General features: G+C 38.9%; 1 protein-coding gene across 4 annotated transcripts in view; it reads left to right on the top strand.

Moving 5' to 3' along the window:
• The window catches only part of RC3H1 (ring finger and CCCH-type domains 1), a 91,823-nt gene that overhangs the window by 21,968 nt on the left and 51,354 nt on the right, over window positions 1-18,501 (top strand). For all 4 annotated transcript variants that reach the window (XM_028850563.2, XM_028850562.2, XM_028850561.2 and 1 more), the window contains exons 2-5: window positions 6,634-7,016; window positions 14,547-14,667; window positions 15,503-15,742; window positions 16,252-16,427. In XM_028850563.2, coding sequence (XP_028706396.1) covers window positions 6,786-7,016; window positions 14,547-14,667; window positions 15,503-15,742; window positions 16,252-16,427 — 768 coding nt within the window. In that variant the 5' untranslated portion in view covers window positions 6,634-6,785. The remainder of the gene's footprint in view (window positions 1-6,633; window positions 7,017-14,546; window positions 14,668-15,502; window positions 15,743-16,251; window positions 16,428-18,501) is intronic.

The raw sequence follows: 18,501 nt of genomic DNA, 5'->3' as shown, positions 1-18,501 counted from the left end.
CAACCTCCGCCTCCCAGGTTCAAGCGATTCTCCTCCCTCGGCCTCGCGAGTAGCGGGGATTACAGGCATGCGCCACCATGCCCTGCTAATTTTTTTATTTTTAGTAGAGACAGGATTTCTCTATGTTGGTCAGGCTGGTCTCAAACTCCTGACCTCAGGTGATCTGCCAGCCTCAGCCTTCCAAAGTGCTGGGTTTACAGGCGTGAGCCACAGCGCCCAGCATTTTTTTTTTTTTTTTCAGAGATGGGGTTTCACTCTGTTGCCCAGGCTGGAGTGCAGTGGTGCAGTCATAGCTCACTGAAACCTTGAACTCCTGGGATCAAGCGTACCTCCCACCTCAGCCTCCTGAATAGCTGGGACTACAAGTACTTGCCACCACACTCTGCTCATTTTTTATTTTGCTTATAGAGACAAGGTCTTGCCTTGTTGGCCAGGTTGATCTCAATCTCCTGGTCTCAAGTGATCCTCCCACCTCAGCCACCCAAAAGTGCTGTGATTGTAGGCGTGAACCACAGCACCCAGCCAAAATAATTTTTATTTTGATATTAAGATCTTTATTTCTTTCTTAAGAAAAAAAAACTGAGTAAAGTCAAATGGTAATATTATTGATAAAAGTTTAGAGATTTAAGAAAGTGATGGTGCTTAACCAGAATTTAGACATTTGGATAAATTAATAGTGGAATGTCAAATGTGATATTCTGTACTGTAGCTTCTTCAGTCAATGCCATGAACAAGGCATATAACCAAATAAAGCAGTCTTTTCAGTGTTTTCTATGAGCACTCTTTAGTGGCGTAAAAATGTGTATATATAATTGGGGAAATTATATGGTATTTTTGAACTTGGGTCTTAGGTCAGACCCTTGAACTGATTGCTGTTTAATTGTCATGAATATTCTGTATTATCAATTATCAACAGTAAAATCTCTGATTGTCATTTTTGTAGGAAAAGAGGAGTCCTTATTTAAACTGATGGAGAAACTAATCATTGCTTTCATACTTGAGCAGCAGTGTCACTCTTTTTGATCATTTTGGAAATAAAGAGGGCTCATCATTTGTCTTCTGTTTCAGTTAGGAAGGTTCCAGTAGAAATACTCCTAATTAATTAGATTTGACCTGGCCCCCAACAGTTTATCTGCAGGCTTTGAATGCATGTGCTTTGATTAGTAGAATTATTTACAGCTATTTTTGTTTAGTGGCCTTTTTTAGTTTGCTGACATACCGTGTTCTGAGGAAGTTCAAAAAATCTGGATGTTGGTATATTAATAATTTTATTTCATATGTTTACTTTTGACTGAAAGAATACTTATTATATTTACTAAATCATGTCTTTTGTGGTTTAGATACATGTTGTGGTTGAAGAGTATATAAACTGTCTTCAAGAAGCTTGGAGAATGTTTGGAAGAATGAGTTTAGAGAAAGATACTTAAAGAATGAGGAAATGGAAATTCTTCTTAGATCTACTGTCTACAATTAACTGACACTTTGAGTCTCTAAAAAATCTTTGCCTTGTGATTTTTTAAGTCCTGAAATAGGGTCATCTAAGAGTGACCTTTTGTTATTAATCATCAAATTTCCCAAAGTCAAGCTTTAAGAATATTATTTTCCCCTTGGTCTCTCAAACCTGTGTTTATGGTCAAAATAATGCTTTTATTTTTAATGAAGAACTGATTGCTGATATTCCTATTTTTATCATATCAAGTTGTTTATAGTTGTGTCAAAGAACTATTTTACTAGAAAATTTAAGAGATTAACAACTACATACCTTACTTTACAAAGTTAATACAGGTGGAAGTGATAAACAAAATTAATAAAGGAATGCTAATTATTTGAAGGGATAAGTTACAGACTATTTTAAGATTCTTAAATTTCGAAAAGAACTAATAAGTTTTCATGATTTGGCTATCTAAATATGTAAAAGAAGATTAATAAGGACAAATGTTTTGAATTGTTTTAGAGTGATTATCTTAAGAAGCTTAAATTGTACTCTAAGTGTACTCTAGCTTTGTGTTACTCTTTCAATTTATTTGTACTTATATAAGTAATTCATGATTACATACATTTTGTAAGTTGCCCAACTGTATAACTGCCATTAAGATTTTTGTTTTGTTTTGTTTTACGCAGGATCTCGCTCCGTTGCCCAGGCTGGAGTGCAGTGGAGCAAACTTGACTTGCTACAGCTCTGACCTCCTGGGCTCAGGCAATCTCTTTCCTCAGCCTCCATATAGCTCCATATGGGACTAAAGGTGCCCATGTCCAGCTAAATTTTTTATTTTTCTGTAGAGATGGGGCCTCACTTTATTGCCCAGGCTGGTCTCAAACTCCCGGGCTCAAGAGATCCACCTGTCTCCACCTCCCAGAGTGCTGGGATTAGAAGTGTGAACCACTATGCCTGGCAGTGCTGTTAAGTTTTGTTACCCAAAAAAAATCCAGAGTTCCTTTGCCTATCAAGTAACAAATGACTCCACAAGAACACATATCTTGATCAATAGATGTTTTATTACTTGTCACAAGTAAGGAGAGCACTGGGCATATTCTCCAAAGCAGTGGCTCTCTGAGGGAAAGTGAGAGGAGGATTTTATGGGGCGATGGAGAGGGAAGAGAGGGTATGTCACTGCATATAGAGGAGGGGTCCCAGTGGTGCACATACAGTGAGTCTTTATGCCTGGGTGTAGGTCACATGCTATGGTAGTGAAGCTATAGCTTCTCCCAGGATGGAGACTTTAGCATGGTAATGAGGAAAGCTCACCCTGGTTTATCTGTGAGTTGCTAGGGTCTGTGAGGAACTGGTTCCAGTCATCTAGTTGATGCATTCTACACAGGGTTTAGGCAAAAATAGGCTACAAGGCAGGAGGTTATAAAACAGGCCGATTGTTCAAGTTGATTAATTCCTATAGTCCATGAAGACCTTGCTGTCTGCTTATAGCTTGTTGAGTGTCTTTTCAGACCTTTTTCTTCCATCCATTTACATACATTAATACATAGACTAATATGTAAGGGTTCTTTTCCCTCAGCACAAGTGATGTAATATGTATTGGTCTGCAAGTCTTGTTTTTTGTTTTGTTTTTGTTTTTTTACTTAATGTATTTTGAGTCTCTTTCCATACATTTTCATAGCACTGGTATGTCTCTGTTTATCTAGAGTGCAATGGCGTGATTTCGGCTCACCGCAACCTCCCCCTCCCGGGTTCAAGCAGTCCAATTGCCTCAGCCTCCCGAGTAGCTGGGATTACAGGTGCCCATCACCACGCCAGGCTAATTTTTGTATTTTTAGTAGAGATAAGGTTTCACCATGTTGACCAGGTTGGTCTCAAACTCCTGACCTCAGGTGATCCGCCCGCCTCGACCTCCCAAAGTGCTGGGATTACAGGCGTAAGCCGCCACACCCAGCCCAATTTTTTCAATTACATCAATTTCTAGTCTTTTAAATCTTATTATAAATACCTTGTAAAATTTATTATCTTTCTTTAATATGGACAATCACTGTAATCAATCTGTTTTCCATATTAGAGTTTTTGCGTATCAGGTTTTCTTAAAGTAAGCATCATGCTGGTGTATCAGCATATGAGTGCTTTAGGGCCCAAGAGTGAGAATAGGCATATAGTTGTTACTCTTCCTAGTTGAGCGTTGAAGGAGATCATAGTGGACTGTGTGTGACTGGTGAGAATAATATCACAGGATAACTTTCAAAACAATAAAGTGAGTCACCTCCTGCCCCTTCAGTGGCTTTACACTACTCTTCACATAGTAACCAAATACCATCATATAAGTTAGAAGATCCTGTGTTCTTTGGTCCTTGATGATTCTTTTTTTTTGAGACTGAGTCTCGCTCTGTCGCCCAGGCTGGAGTGCAGTGGCGCAATCTCGGCTCACTTCAAGCTCTGCCTCCCAGGTTCATGCCATTCTCCTGCCTCAGCCTCCCAAGTAGCTGGGACTACAGGTGCCTGCCACCATGTCCGGCTAATTTTTTTGTATTTTTAGTAGAGATGGGGTTTCACCGTGTTAGCCAGGATGGTCTCAATTTCCTGACTTCATGATTTGCACACCTTGGCCTCCCAAAGTGCTGGGATTACACGTGTGAGCCACCGCGCCCAGCTGGTCCTTGCTAATTCTTTAGTCTCATCTCATACCTCTTGCTGTCTATTCTGTGTTTTGTTTGGTTTTGGTTTCACTGTTGTTTTTCTTTTTTTTAGCTCCCCATTTGTACTATATTCTTTTTTTTTTTTTGAAAAGGAGTTTTGCTCTTGTTTACCAGGCTGGAGTGCAGTGGCGCGCCCTCTTGGCTCACCGCAACCTTCGTCTCCCAGGTTCAAGTGATTCTCCTGCCTCAGCCTCCCAAGTAACTGAGATTACAGGCATTGTGCCACCATGCCTGGCCAATTTTGTATTGTTAGTAGAGACGGGATTTCTCCATGTTGGTCAGTCTGGTCTCAAACTCCTGACCTCAGGTGATCAGCCTGCCTCCGCCTCCCAAAGTGCTGGAGATTACAGGTGTGGGCCACCGTGCCTGGCCTCATCTGTACTATATTCTTTCTAGTCTCAGAATCTATGGTTATGCTGTTTCTTTACCTAGAATCTATATCACACATATTAAACATTATTCTTCCCTTAACTTTCATTCAGCAGTCATCTTCAAAATCTTTCCATAAATATCACTTAACTGTACATCAGCTCTACCCTAATTTGGTCAGGTTGCCTCTGTTATATATGCTTGTATCTCCCTATACTTCACCTACATATCACTTACCATAACTTGCAATCATATATTTAGTTGTGTGATTGCTGTTAATATGTTTAGTGAAAGAAACAGTGCAAGCTCCATGTGGACTTAGAATGACTTATAATTTTTTATCCCTAGTACTGAACACATAGTAAAGACCAGTAAAACATTTTTGTGTCATCTAACTAAATTTAATTTTTCCTGGGAATGGAATAGTATTTCTTTTTGTTCTTTTTTCTTTTTGTTTTTGAGATGGGGTCTTGCTTTGTCACCCAGGCTAGAGTGCAGTCACGTGTTCGTGGCTCAAGGCAGCCTCAAACTTCTGGGCTCAAGTGATCCTCCTACCTTAGCCCTTAGCTTCCTGGGTCGCTGGGACCACAGGTGCATGCCACCACGCCTGGCTAATTTTTGTAGAGACAGGGTCTCCCTGTGTTACCTAGGCTGGTCTCAAACTCCTGGGCTCAAGCAATCCTCCCATCTCAGCCTCTCAAAGTGCTGGAATTATAGGCATGAGCCATCACACCCAGCCTGAAAAATTTGTATGAGTCTGTTGAGATTGTGGTATAAATACAGAGGAAACATATGTTTGTGTAGATTGTTTCTACTTTTAAAATATTCTTATGTTGTCAAAAGTTTTTTTTTTGTTTTGAGATGGGGTCTCACTGTGTCGCCCAGGCAGGAGTGCAGTGGTGGATCTCGGCTCACCGCAACCTCCACCTCCTGGGTTCAAGCAGTTCTCCTCACTCAGCTTCCCGAGTAGCTGGGATTACAGCCACGCACCACCACGCTGGCTAATTTTTTATATTTTTGGTAGAGATGGGGTTTCACCATGTTGGCCAGTCTGATCTCGAACTCCTGACCTCAAGTGACCCACCCGCCTCAGCCTCCCAAAGTGCTGGGATTACAAACCTGAGACACCGCGCCTTGTCATCAAAAGTTATTTATGTCTTGGTCGTTAATTCTTCCCTCCCTCTACCCCCTTCCCCAACAAAGCTTTTTTTTTTTGCTTTTTTTTTTTTTTTTTCTGAGACTGAGTTTCGCTCTTGTTCCCCAGACTGGAGTGCAATGGCAGATCTCGGCTCACTGCAACCTCTGCCTCCTGGGTTCAAGTGATTCTCCCACTTCAGCCTCCTGAGTAGCTGGGATTACAGGCACCTGCCACCACGCCTGGCTAATTTTTGTATTTTTAGTGGACATGGGGTTTCACCAGGTTGGCCAGGCTTGTCTCGAACTCCTGACCTCGAGGAATCTGCCCGCCTTGGCCTCCCAAATTGCTGGGATTACAGGCGTGAGCCACTGTACCCAGCCAAGATTAATTTTTAGATATATTTATTTTTTAAAAATTAGAGATTTAGCCGGGCATGGTGGCTCACACCTGTAATCCCAGCACTTTGGGATGCCGAGAGGGGAGGATCACCTGAGGTCAAGAGTTCGAGACCAGCCTGACCAACATGGAGAAACCCCCTCTCTACTAAAAATACAAAATTAGTCAGGCATGGTGGCGCATGCCTGTAATCCCAGCTACTTGAGAGGCTGAGGCAGGATAATTGCTAGAACCCAGGAGATGGAGGTTGCACCATTGCACTCCAGCCTGGGCAACAAGAGTGAAATTCCATCTCAAAAAAAAAAAAAAAAAAATCAGGGACTTAGATAAACTTAAGAGACTGGGGTCCTGGATGGAACTTTATTACTACAAATCTCCTCTCAGGCAGGGGACTACTTCCCATCTCTAAAATGAGGGAATGGAACTAGATGTTTTATCATGGCTGTAATTCTGTAAAAGTGTAAAAAGATGGATTACAGTAATACAAATGTGGTATAAAAAGTTGTGAAATAAGACTGGACTTGTGGTTCTTTTTCAACAGTTTAATTGAAAAGAAAGACACTCAATTTTTTTCCTTTTTCTTTGTTTTCCAGGTTATATTTCACACTATGTGCTGACTGTATCTACAGAAGATATTTAAAAAAAAAAAAAAGATAAACTTTTTTTCAAAGATTTTGATTCCAGTGGAATCTTTGCTTTAGATTTGCGTGTGTGTTTGTGTTCGTGAATTGTAACTCCAGAAGCAATGCCTGTACAAGCTCCACAATGGACGGATTTCCTCTCCTGCCCAATTTGCACTCAGACTTTCGACGAAACAATTCGAAAGCCCATCAGTTTGGGTTGTGGCCATACTGTCTGCAAGATGTGCCTGAATAAACTCCACCGCAAGGCTTGCCCATTTGACCAGACCACTATCAATACAGACATTGAGCTCCTCCCTGTGAACTCAGCATTGCTGCAGCTCGTGGGTGCTCAGGTAAGATGGGTGACTTAATACTTTTAAATTTCTCTCTCTTTCTCTCTCTCTGTCTCTCTTTCTCTCTCTGTGTGTGTGTGTGTGTGTGTGTGTGTGTGTGTTTTGCGTGTTTTTCTCCTGAGAGAAACCTGTTGAATTAAAATTGGGTAACATTGCCTTCTATTTAAATAGGTATAATTTTATTTGGTACTGTAAATCCTTTATTTCAGCATGTTAGATTTATTGTGGTAGTCCAGTGCTTTTTAGTCATAGTACAGTAGCATCCATTTAATCTTGTCAGATATTCAATAAACCTAGCTATGCAAATCACTAGAGAAACCTAAGGCCGGGTGTGATGGCTCATGTCTGTAATCCCAGCACTTTGGGAGGCCAAGACGGGTGGATCATTTGAGGTCAGGAGTTTGAGACCAGCCTGGCCAACATGGTGAAACCCTGTCCCTACTGCAAATACAAAAAAATGAGCTGGGTGTGGTGGTGTGTGCCTGTAATCCCAGCTACTTGGGAGGCCGAGGTACGAGAATCCCTTGAACCCAGGAGGCGGAGGTTGCAGTGAGCCAAGATCGCGCCACTGCACTCCAGCCTGGGTGACAGAGTGAGACCTTGTCTCAGAAAAAGAAAAGAAACCTAAGAGGTAAGTCATAAGGACCTTTTTTAACATTGAGAAAACTATTGTTCATAAAACCACTGCACTTTACTCAGTAGTGAAGGTGCAGCTGCTTCAGGCAGTTTTACTCAGTAGATATTAACTGAAATGAAAGATGAGAAAGGTGACAAAAACTATAGCACAACGTTTGGGAACCATTAGAACACACTTAATGCTTTATAGACTCAAAAATGGTTAAGATAGTAAATTTTGTGTTATGTATATATTATCACAATGAAAAAGATTTCCTAAATTTTCCTTTCATCTAAAAGGAAAAAGAAAAAATAAATTTAAATTAGACTTTAAAATATATCATCACCAATTTGTCCTAGGAATGTAAGGTTGATTTAACATCTGCAAACCAATTAATGTAATTCACTATATCAGTAAAAGTTGCAAAATTGCACACATATGATCATCTCAATAGACACAGAAAAAGCATTTGGCAAAATCCAGTACCTTTTCATAATAAAAGCACTGAAACAACTAGGAAAAAAACTTCAACCCAAAGGACATGGATGAAAAACCCACAGCTAACATACTGAATGGCGAAAGACTAGAAGCTTTTTCTTTAAGATCAGGAACGAGTTAAGGATCTCCACTCTTAACTATTTCTGTTGAACATCATACAGGACCTTCTAGTCAGGGCAATTAGGCAAGTAAATTAAACCAATGACGTTCAGATAAGAAGTAAAAAATAAAAACAATCTCATTCACAGATGGCATGGTCTAATATATAGAAAATGTTAAAGAATCTACAAAGGAAAAGCTATTAGAAACAAAAAACTAGGCAAAGTTGCAGGATATAGGATGAATATATAAATATCAGTTGTCTGAAAAAGCAAAAGTGTTTCTAAGGTGTAAAAATGTGTTTACAGTGTTTCATAATTTCTTTCTTTCTTTTTTCTTTACTCTGTCATCCAGGCTGGAGTACAGTGGCATCATCTTGGCTCACTGCAATCTCCGCCTCTCAGGTTCAAGTGATTCTCGTGCTTCAGCCTCCCAAGTAGCTGGGATTACAGGTGTGTACCACCATGCCCAGCTAATTTTTGTATTTTTAGTAGAGACAGGGTTTCGCCACATTGACTATGCTGGTCTCAAACTCCTGGCCTCAAGTGATACACCTGTCTCGACTTGCCAGAGTACTGGGAATACAGGCATGAGCCACCATACCCAGCTAGTGTTGCATACTTTCATCCATATAATACATTAATAATAGTTTTCTTACACACATAAGACTTTCTGGCACATAGTAGGCCCTTAATGAAGATTTGTTAAATAAATAATATATATGTTGTATTTCTATACACTAGCAATGGACAATCTGAAAATAGAAATCAGTTTCATCTACAAGAGCATTAAAAAAATATTAAGAATATATTTAACAAAAGAAATGTAAAATTAGGCTGGGTGCAGTGGCTCATGTCTGTAATCCCAATAGTTTGGGAGGCCGAGGCTAGCAGATCTCTTGAGGCCAGGAGTTCCAAGACCAGCCTGGCCAACAAGGTGAAACCCCATCTCTACCAAAAAAATACAAAAATTAGCCAGGTGTAAAGGTGCCCACCTGTAATCCCAGCTATTTAGGTGGCTGAGGCATGAGACTTGCTTGAACCCAGTAGGCAGAGGTTGCAGTGAGCTAAAATCATGCTACTGCCCTCCAACCTGGGTAACAGAGTGACTCTGTCAAAAAGAAAAAAAAAAGTAAAACTATATTTTGAAGACTACAGATCATTGTTTAAAAGAAACTTAAAACTTGAATAAACATTTACTCATATTAACTCAAAATGGATCAAAGGCTAAATATAAGAACTAAAACTACTAAACTCTTAGAAGAAAATATAGACGTAAGTCTTCATGACCATGGAGTAGGCAGTGGGTTTTTTTAAGATATGACACCAAAAAGCACAAGGAACAAAAGAAAAAGATAAGTTGAACTTCATCAAAATTAAAAACTGTGTTTCAAAGATATGAACAATTGGCCGGACACAGTGGCTCACGTCTGTAATCCCAGCACTGTGGGAGGTCAAGATGGATGGATCGTTTGAGACCGGCCTAGGCAACATGGCAAAACCCCATCTCTACAGAAAATACAAAAAAAAAAAAAAAAAATTGCTGGGTATGGTGGCACATACCTGTAGTCCCACCTGTCTGTGAGGCTGAGGTAGGAGCATCACCGGAGCCCAAGAGGCCAAGATGGATGGATCATTTGAGACCCACCTAGGCAACATGGCAAAACCCCATCTCTACAGAAAATTAAAAAAAAAAAAAAAATTGCTGGATGTGGTGGCACATGCCTGTAGTCCCACCTATCTATGATACTGAGGTGGGAGCATCACCTGAGCCTGATCACCAGATTGAGGCTGCAGTTGAGCCTCGATCACAGCACTACTCTCTAGCTTGGGCGACAGAATGAGACCGTATCTCAAAAACAACAGTGACAACAAAAAAAAAAGATACCAACAAGAAAGCAAAATGAACAACCCACAGAATGTGAGAAAACAATTGTAAAATCCTATTTCTGATAAAGACTTACATGTAAAATATATAAGGAACTCGTACAACTCAGTGATAAAAAGACAACCCAATTTTTAAAATGGACAAAGAGCTGAACAATCACCTCGTCAAATAGATTATACAGATGGCAAATCAGCAAAATGAAAAGTAGCTGAGCAGTTTGTCTTTAAGTAATTGCAAATTAAAGCAAGTGAGAAACCACTACACACAAATTAGAATGACCAAAATCCAAAACATTAGCAACACCAAATGCTGGTGAGGATATGGAGCAACAAAAACTCTCATTCTTTTGGAAATGAAAAATGGGATAGCCACTTTGCAAGACAGTTTGGCAGTTTCTTTACAAGCTTAACATAATAGGTATTTACCCAGTTAACTTGAAAATTTATGTCTACACAGAAACCCGCACATGACTATTTATAACAACTTTATTCATGATTGCCAAAAAATGGAAGCCGTTGAGATATCTTTTAATAGGTGAATGGATAAACAGTGGTATATCCATGCAATGGAACATTGTATAAAATGAAGTAATAAAAAGACATAGCTGTCAAGTCACAAAAAGACATAGATACATCTCAATGTATATCATTGCTAAGTGAAAGATACCAGTATGAAAAGGCCACATACTGTATGATTCCAATTTTATGATATCTGTAAAAGGCAAAACCATAGCAACAATAGAAGTATCAGTGGTTGCCATGGATTCAGGAGTAGGGAGGGAGGATTGAATTGGTAAAACAGTATTTCTTAGGGCAGTAAAGCTGTTCTTTATGATTCTGTAATTGTGGCTATATGACACTGAATTTGCAAAAATTGTAGAATTTTACAAAGATTATGGAAAACAATCTGAAGTATATGAAACAATTTCACTAAAGGGGTGGAGGAGAAAGAGGATTGTGTAAGATTAAAGATAGAGGAAGATATTATCTATAAGCAGTGTACTCTAGTCTTTTCCCACGGGGGTATGAATTCTGATACTGCTGTATATATAATACATATTAGAATTGAACAGTTAAGTAAATGAATGGCAAATGGTTGGAGCCAGTTTACAGATAAGCAAGGAGGAAGAGGTTAGAATGATTCATGTGGTAATGGATTAGAGTTGGAGGCATCAATATGAACTCATTTTTAGCTTGATATGGATACAGATAGTTATATACAGAAATAGATACGTGTATATCTCGGGTTATTACACTGACATATATCCTTGCTCTGTCATCTAAGATGGCCTAGAAAGAACAGCACCCCAATAGCAATGTGTATACATAGCATTCATATCTTGGTTTCTAATACCATTCTCCAATAAAGGGAACCAGAGTTCCTTGGAGAAATGGCTAATTCTAAGACTGAGACAGGAAATACACAAAATGAGTCTGGAGTAGCTTGTAGCACTGGAAAGTATAGAGAAGTATTCAAAACACACACAGACACATACACAGAGTAATGGGGGCTATATCAAAGGCACACAGGAGCCAACTGAAAGAGCTCTCAGTGGCCAAAGCTAAAACAGTTTGAACAACAAAATAAATGGAATTGGATTATAACCCAGGTATAAGATAAATATCCTTGAGTCTACATGATAAAATTAAATGATTGAATAAATAAATGGAAGAAAGAAACAAATCTCCCATGCAGAATTCCAAGTTAATTACATAAATATTCTGCTCTCAAGGATGGAGAGTGTGTGTGGGCTATGCATAGTGACTCCTTCCAAAAAGTACAGTTTGGAAGGTGGGAGATTATGGAACTTTATAGTGGAGAAACCTGGTAAACACTGACTAAATCAGCTGATCAAATTTAACATCAGCAGTAATAAGTCATGTTGGTGGTTTGTAGCTTTGATGTGCTGTGATAAAAATGGTAATTTTCCCCTATGATCTTCCAAAAATCCATAACCACAGTATACTCATGAGAAAAATGACAGATCCTAGATCCCAGTTTAGGGGCATTCTGCAACATACCAGACCAGTACTCCTCAAAACTGTCAAGGTCATTAAAACAAGGAAAGTCTGAGAAAGCTGTCCAAGCCAAGAGGAGCTTAAAGAGACATGGAAGGGCCAGCGCAGTGGCTCACACCTGTAATCCCAGCGCTTTGGGAGGCTGAGTTGGGCAGATCACTTGAGGCCGGGAGTTGGAGACCAGCCTGGCCAACACAGTGAAATCCCATCCTACTAAAAATGCACAAAATTAGCTGGGCGTGGTGGCGCATGCCTATAATCCTAGCTACTTGGGAGACTGAGGCATGAGAATCTCTTGAACCTGGTAGGTGGAAGTTGCAGTGAGCCGAGATTATGCCACTGTACTCCAACCTGGGCGACAGAGTGATACTTTGTCTCAACTTAAAAAAAAAAAAAGGGAGAGACATGGAGGGAGAGAGGGAGGCCAAGGTGGGTGGATGGCCTGAGCCCAGGAGTTTGAGGCTAGTCTGGACGATGTAGTGGGACCCCCATCTCTACAAAACAATACAAAATTAGCTGGGTGTGGTGGCGTGTGCCTACAGTCCCAGCTACTCAGGAGTCTGAGGTGGGGGATCACTTGAACCTGGGAGGCAGAGGTTGCAGTGAGCCCAGATGCTGCCACTGCACTCCAGCCTGAGTGACAGAGCAAGACTCTATCTTTGAAGACTAACTGTAATACGGTATCCTGAATGGGATCCTGGAACTGAGAAAGAACATTAGTTGAAAACTAAGGATATCTGATTAACATATGGATTTTAGTTGTTAATTATGAATATGTTGATATTTGCTCATTAATTTTAACAAATGTACCATACCAATGTAAGATGTTAATAATAGGGGAAACTGTTAGCTGGGCGTGGTTGCTCGCTCCTGTAGTCCCAGCTACTTGGGAGGCTGAGGCAGAAGAATCACTTGAACCCAGGAGGCGGAGGTTGCAGTGAGCCAAGATGGTGCCACTGCACTCCAGCCTGGGTGACAGAGGGAGACTCCATCTCAAAAATAATAATAATAATAATAGGGGAAACTGAATACAGGATAATGAGAATTCTGTGTACTATCTTTGCCACTTTTTTGTAAATCTAAAACTGTTCTACAAAATAAAGTTTACTAGGCAAAATGGGTAAAAGATCTGAATAGACATTCCTCCAGAGAAGATATACAAGTGGATAATAAGCATATGAAAGGATGGTCAACATCATTAGCTATCAGGGAAATACAAATCAAAACATAATGAAGTCAGAGGAAGGTAGATGGGAAGAAGAGATAATTATCAAAGAATACAAAGCTTCAGTTAGACCAGATAAATACCTTTAGTGATCTGTTGCACAGAATAGTGACTATAAATAGTAATACATTGTATGTTTCAAAATTGCTAAAAGAGTAGATTTTATTTAAAATCTACAAAAAAAAAAGTGAGGTGATGAATTTGTTAATTAACCTGCTTTAGTCATCTCATGTTGTAAACGTATCAATCAAAACGTCACGTACCCCATAAATATATGCAATTATTATTAATTTAAAATAAAATTTAGAAAAACCACAATGAATTACTACTTTCCACCCAACAGGATAGCTATAATAAAAAAGATAATAATAAGTAGAAGAATTATCTTTCTACATTAAATGTAGAAGAATTGGAACCCTTATACACTCCTGGTAGGCATATAAAATGCTACTCTGCTTTTGGAAAATAGCTTGGCAGTTTTTCAAAAGGTTAAATACAGATTCCTAGGTATATACCAAAGAGAAACAAAAACTTTTGTCCACAAAAACTTGTACACAGATGTTCATAGCAGCATTATTCATAATAGTCAAAAATAGTCTGTCAATTGATGATTGTATAAATAAAGTGTGGTATATTTATACAATGGAATGTTATTCAGTGATGAAAATGAAGTACTGATACAACCTGGAAGACCTTTGAAAACATTAAGTGAAAGAAGCAAGTCAGAAAAGACTATATATTGTGTTGATTTTGCTTGTATGAAATGTCCAGAATAGGCAAATCCATAGAAAATAGATTCATCTTTCCAAAGGTTGGTGGATGGTTGGGAAAAAATAAGGGGTAATTGTTAAAAGGGTACTGTGTTTCTTTTTGGGCTAATGAAAAGATTCTAAAGTTCATTGTGGTTATGTTTGCACAACTGTGAATATACTGAAAACCATGGAATTGTATATACTTTAAACCAGTCAGTTGTATAGTATGTGGATTATATCTTAATTAGGCTGAGAAACAAAACAAAGGAATGCAAAGATACATGTTAATAGGAAAGATCTTTTGAAAGAATTCAGTAAATTTAGTGGGTGTTTTGATGTTGCCAGTGTTAGCATTATGAGTGCATAAACTATGCTAAATAAAACATTTAATTAATGAATCGAGCACTCATACAGATCTTTTCTTTTGGCCTCCAGGTCCCTGAGCAGCAGCCTATTACTTTATGTAGTGGGGTTGAAGACACAAAGCATTATGAGGAAGCTAAGAAATGTGTAGAAGAATTAGCATTGTACTTAAAACCGCTCAGCAGTGCTAGAGGTAAGTTTGTTTTTGTTTCTTATTTAGAGTAAAATTGCTTTTTTAAATACTCAGTACATAATCCTATATATTATAAGTCCTGAGGAATTCCCAAAAAACCTAACTAGAGGTAAATTTGATGCAATTATCCATACTGAGTAAATGTCTACTAAAGAAACTTGTTACCATAAAAATTGTGAGCTATTAAGCGAATGTTAATGAAATTTACCAATTGTAAACTAAACTCATTTTGTGCTAAATATCATTACACAAACCACAGCAAATAAAATAGTGAATTTTGAGTTTATGTGATGATGGAAACATTATTTGAATGATCATAAAAGCAAATGTAACTACTTACCTCGGAAGTGCTTTCCATCATTTGACAACTCTGAATGGTTTGCCTTCTATCCAGTTTTATATGCTATGCTATAGGTGGTATAATAAATATGGAAGTTGCCATTTTTGCACAGAAAGGGCTTACTATTTAATTAGGAAAGTAAAATTAACCCCTCTGAAATAATATACCAGAACTCTTGGGACCTCAAGATTTAGATTATAAACTAATTATCAATGTTGTCTAGTCCTTTTTTCTTTCTTCCTCTATGATAAAAATGAGTAATGGTATATTTAACGTCATAATGAATGTTAAGTGCACATGAGATAACTCATGTATACATTTGTATACTTTAAAGATATATACATAAGTAAGCTTTACGTGTGTGGTTTTATTTGTTGTTTCTTTTTAAATACTGTTGTCTATTCACATACCCACAAGTTAACCCAACAGAAAAATTGCTCCTGGACTTTAAAATTGCATTTTGAACCTAGGAATAACTTCTTTCCTCATTTAAAGGAGTGGGTCTGAACAGCACTACCCAGAGTGTTCTGAGTCGCCCAATGCAGAGGAAACTTGTGACTCTAGTCCACTGTCAACTAGTAGAAGAAGAAGGCAGGATTCGTGCTATGAGGGCAGCTCGATCTTTAGGTGAACGAACAGTTACAGAGCTCATTCTCCAGCACCAGAATCCTCAGCAACTCTCTTCCAATCTTTGGGCAGCAGTAAGGGCTAGAGGATGCCAGTTCCTTGGACCAGGTACATAATTAAGTTTTGGTATTTATTCTGCTGGTAGTTCTGAAATTATGATGTAGGAATTATAAGTGATGTACAAAGCCTAGTTCTTTGCAGTATTTTATTGTTACCAACTAATGTCTTGTTTGATGTTCATGGCTTGGGCAATTCCACATAACTTAGTGGACTTACTAAGTGAACTTAAAACTTTTCTCTTAGTGCCAAAAGTTGTTTCTTTTTTAAAGTTTTTAAATTTTTCCTTTTTTTCACACCTGTAGCAGGAAGTTCATTCATTTTGATAGAAGTTTTTCTTAAATGTATTAATCACTTATCTGTTTTCTTTATAAAATATATAGAATGTAATACAAAATTGCCCACAAAAATGGTGTAAAAGTGTGTTGCTGGTTAATCTTATTGTATTGCCAGTTAATTGAGTGAATAGCTGCAGAAATGATTAAATATTCCCCTTCTAATAAATGGATTTATCTTATCTATGTACTTGATAAATTTTGGTTTTGCCCAACTTTCCCTAGCAATGCAGGAGGAAGCTTTAAAACTGGTTCTGCTGGCCTTAGAAGATGGTTCTGCTTTGTCAAGAAAAGTATTGGTTCTCTTTGTGGTGCAAAGGTTGGAGCCACGGTTTCCTCAAGCCTCTAAAACTAGCATTGGGCATGTTGTTCAGCTCCTTTATAGAGCCTCCTGTTTCAAGGTATGAACCTACATTAAAGCTCAGCTTGAAAGGAAGCATTGTTATTTCCCCAAACTTAAGTAGTAAAACTTTGAGTTTAATAAAGTTGCCTGTGTCTTTTCAGGAAATTTCAGCAATTTTTCTGTATTATTTTAAAGAATGTAGATGGTGTCTTATTATAGTTAAATCCTATTATATTGAGTTTTTGTATGTTTGATATTGAACAACATAGATCAAATCAAGGTTTGTAGATTTTTGTATTCGAAGAGACTAAGAAACTATGTCAGTTTCTCACCAAGACTGTGCAGAATTGGTCTGAAGACAGAGTTACTGAAGCACAAATAAATTTTATTTATTTATTTTTATTTTTTTGAGACGAAGTCTTGCTGTCGCCCAGGCTGGAGTGTAGTGCACGATCTCTGCTCACTGCAGCCTCCACCTCCTGGGTTCAAGCGATTCTCCTGTCTCAGCCTCCCGAGTAGCTGGGATTACAGGTGCCCATCACCATGCCCGGCTAATTTTTGTGTTTTTAGTAGAGACGGAGTTTCACCATGTTGGCCAGGCTGGTCTCAAACTCCTGACCTCAGGTGATCTGCCCGCCTCAGCCTCCCAAAATGCTGGGATTACAAGCGTGAGCCACCGTGCCCAGCCAAATAAATTTTATTCAGAGATTTTCTCCTAGTGTAATTCCACATATGCAGTAATGAAGTTCCATTTGCCATTTCAGTCTATATGGTAATGCTGGACATAGTCTCTTATCCCAAATTGAATAAGCACCGCCTCAAACATTGCTACTCACCATGTATCATTTATTGTTCATCCAGTATTATTTTTCTGACTTTTTTTTTGAGATGCAGTCTTGCTCCGTCACCCAGTCTGGAGTACAGTGGTGTAGTCTTGGCTCACTGCATCCTCTGCCTTCTGGGTAAAGCAGTTCTCCTGCTTCCAGCCTTCTAAGTAGCTGGGATTACAGGTGCCTGCCACCATACCTGGCTATTTTTTTTTTTTTTTAACTTTTAGTAAAGACAGGGTTTCACCATGTTGGCCAGGCTGGTCTTGAACTCCTGACCTCAGATGGTCTGCCCACCTCGGTCTCCCAAAGTGCTGGGATTACAGGCATGACCCATCACACCCAGCCTATTTTCCTGACTTTTAAAAATCAAACTGTCTTGATTCTGACACAGCTTATAACCAGTACTTGAAAACCGTGTCTTTAAAAAAATTAATTAATTCATGCTAGCTGTAAGGAAATCCATTCTCAGATCACCACATTCTTGTTATCTGACACTCATAAACTAAAAAAATGCCACATTAGCTATCCTACTAAATTCTGTTCTCTCATCCTTTGAGAAGGAGGAAATGGTTTACAAAATTAGCAGAAGAGCATATAGATTTCATTTAAACAAAATTTTTAAAGCTCTAGCTAAATGCTGGTCTTATTCTGTGTCTTTGTGGAGTCAGACTATATGTTGAAAATGGGCCTCTATTTTCTATAGGTACCACTGAAGCTGTAAGAACCTCTAGCTAAAATTACTTTAACTGGTCCAGATTGTCTCTGAATAACTCACTCTTGTTGTAGTGGTTAGAGTAACATGATTTTACAGTGCAGTTCAGAATACATTCTGGAACGTCTATCTGCTTCCATTGTTAATTGTTATCCATTAACAGCACCAGACAGATACAGTATAGGAAGCTTTGGAAAGAAAACATTCAACCCTCCCCTGTAAAGAAGAATACGTGACTCAAGAAAACCCAGAATACCCATGAAGTGAACCTCTCTGAACTCTAAAGCATTAACAGGAATATGGCCAGGCGCAGTAGCTCACGCCTGTAATTCCAGCACTTTGGGAGGCTGAGGTGGGCAGATCATTTGAGTTCGAGACCAGCCTCGCCAACTTAGTGAAAAAACCTGTGTGTACTAAAAATAAAAAATAATTAGCCAGTTGTGGTGGCACACACCTGTAATCCCAGCTACTGGGGAGGGTGAGGCAGGAGAATTGCTTGAACCTGGGAGACAGAGGTTACAGTGAGCCAAGATCATGCCACTGCACTCTAGCCTGGGTGACGGAGCAAGACTCCACCTAAAAAAAAAAAA

The sequence above is a fragment of the Macaca mulatta genome, chromosome 1 (assembly GCF_049350105.2).
Source record: "Macaca mulatta isolate MMU2019108-1 chromosome 1, T2T-MMU8v2.0, whole genome shotgun sequence".
Classification (NCBI taxonomy): domain Eukaryota; kingdom Metazoa; phylum Chordata; class Mammalia; order Primates; family Cercopithecidae; genus Macaca; species Macaca mulatta.
This window is presented reverse-complemented; position numbering and strand designations above follow the sequence as displayed.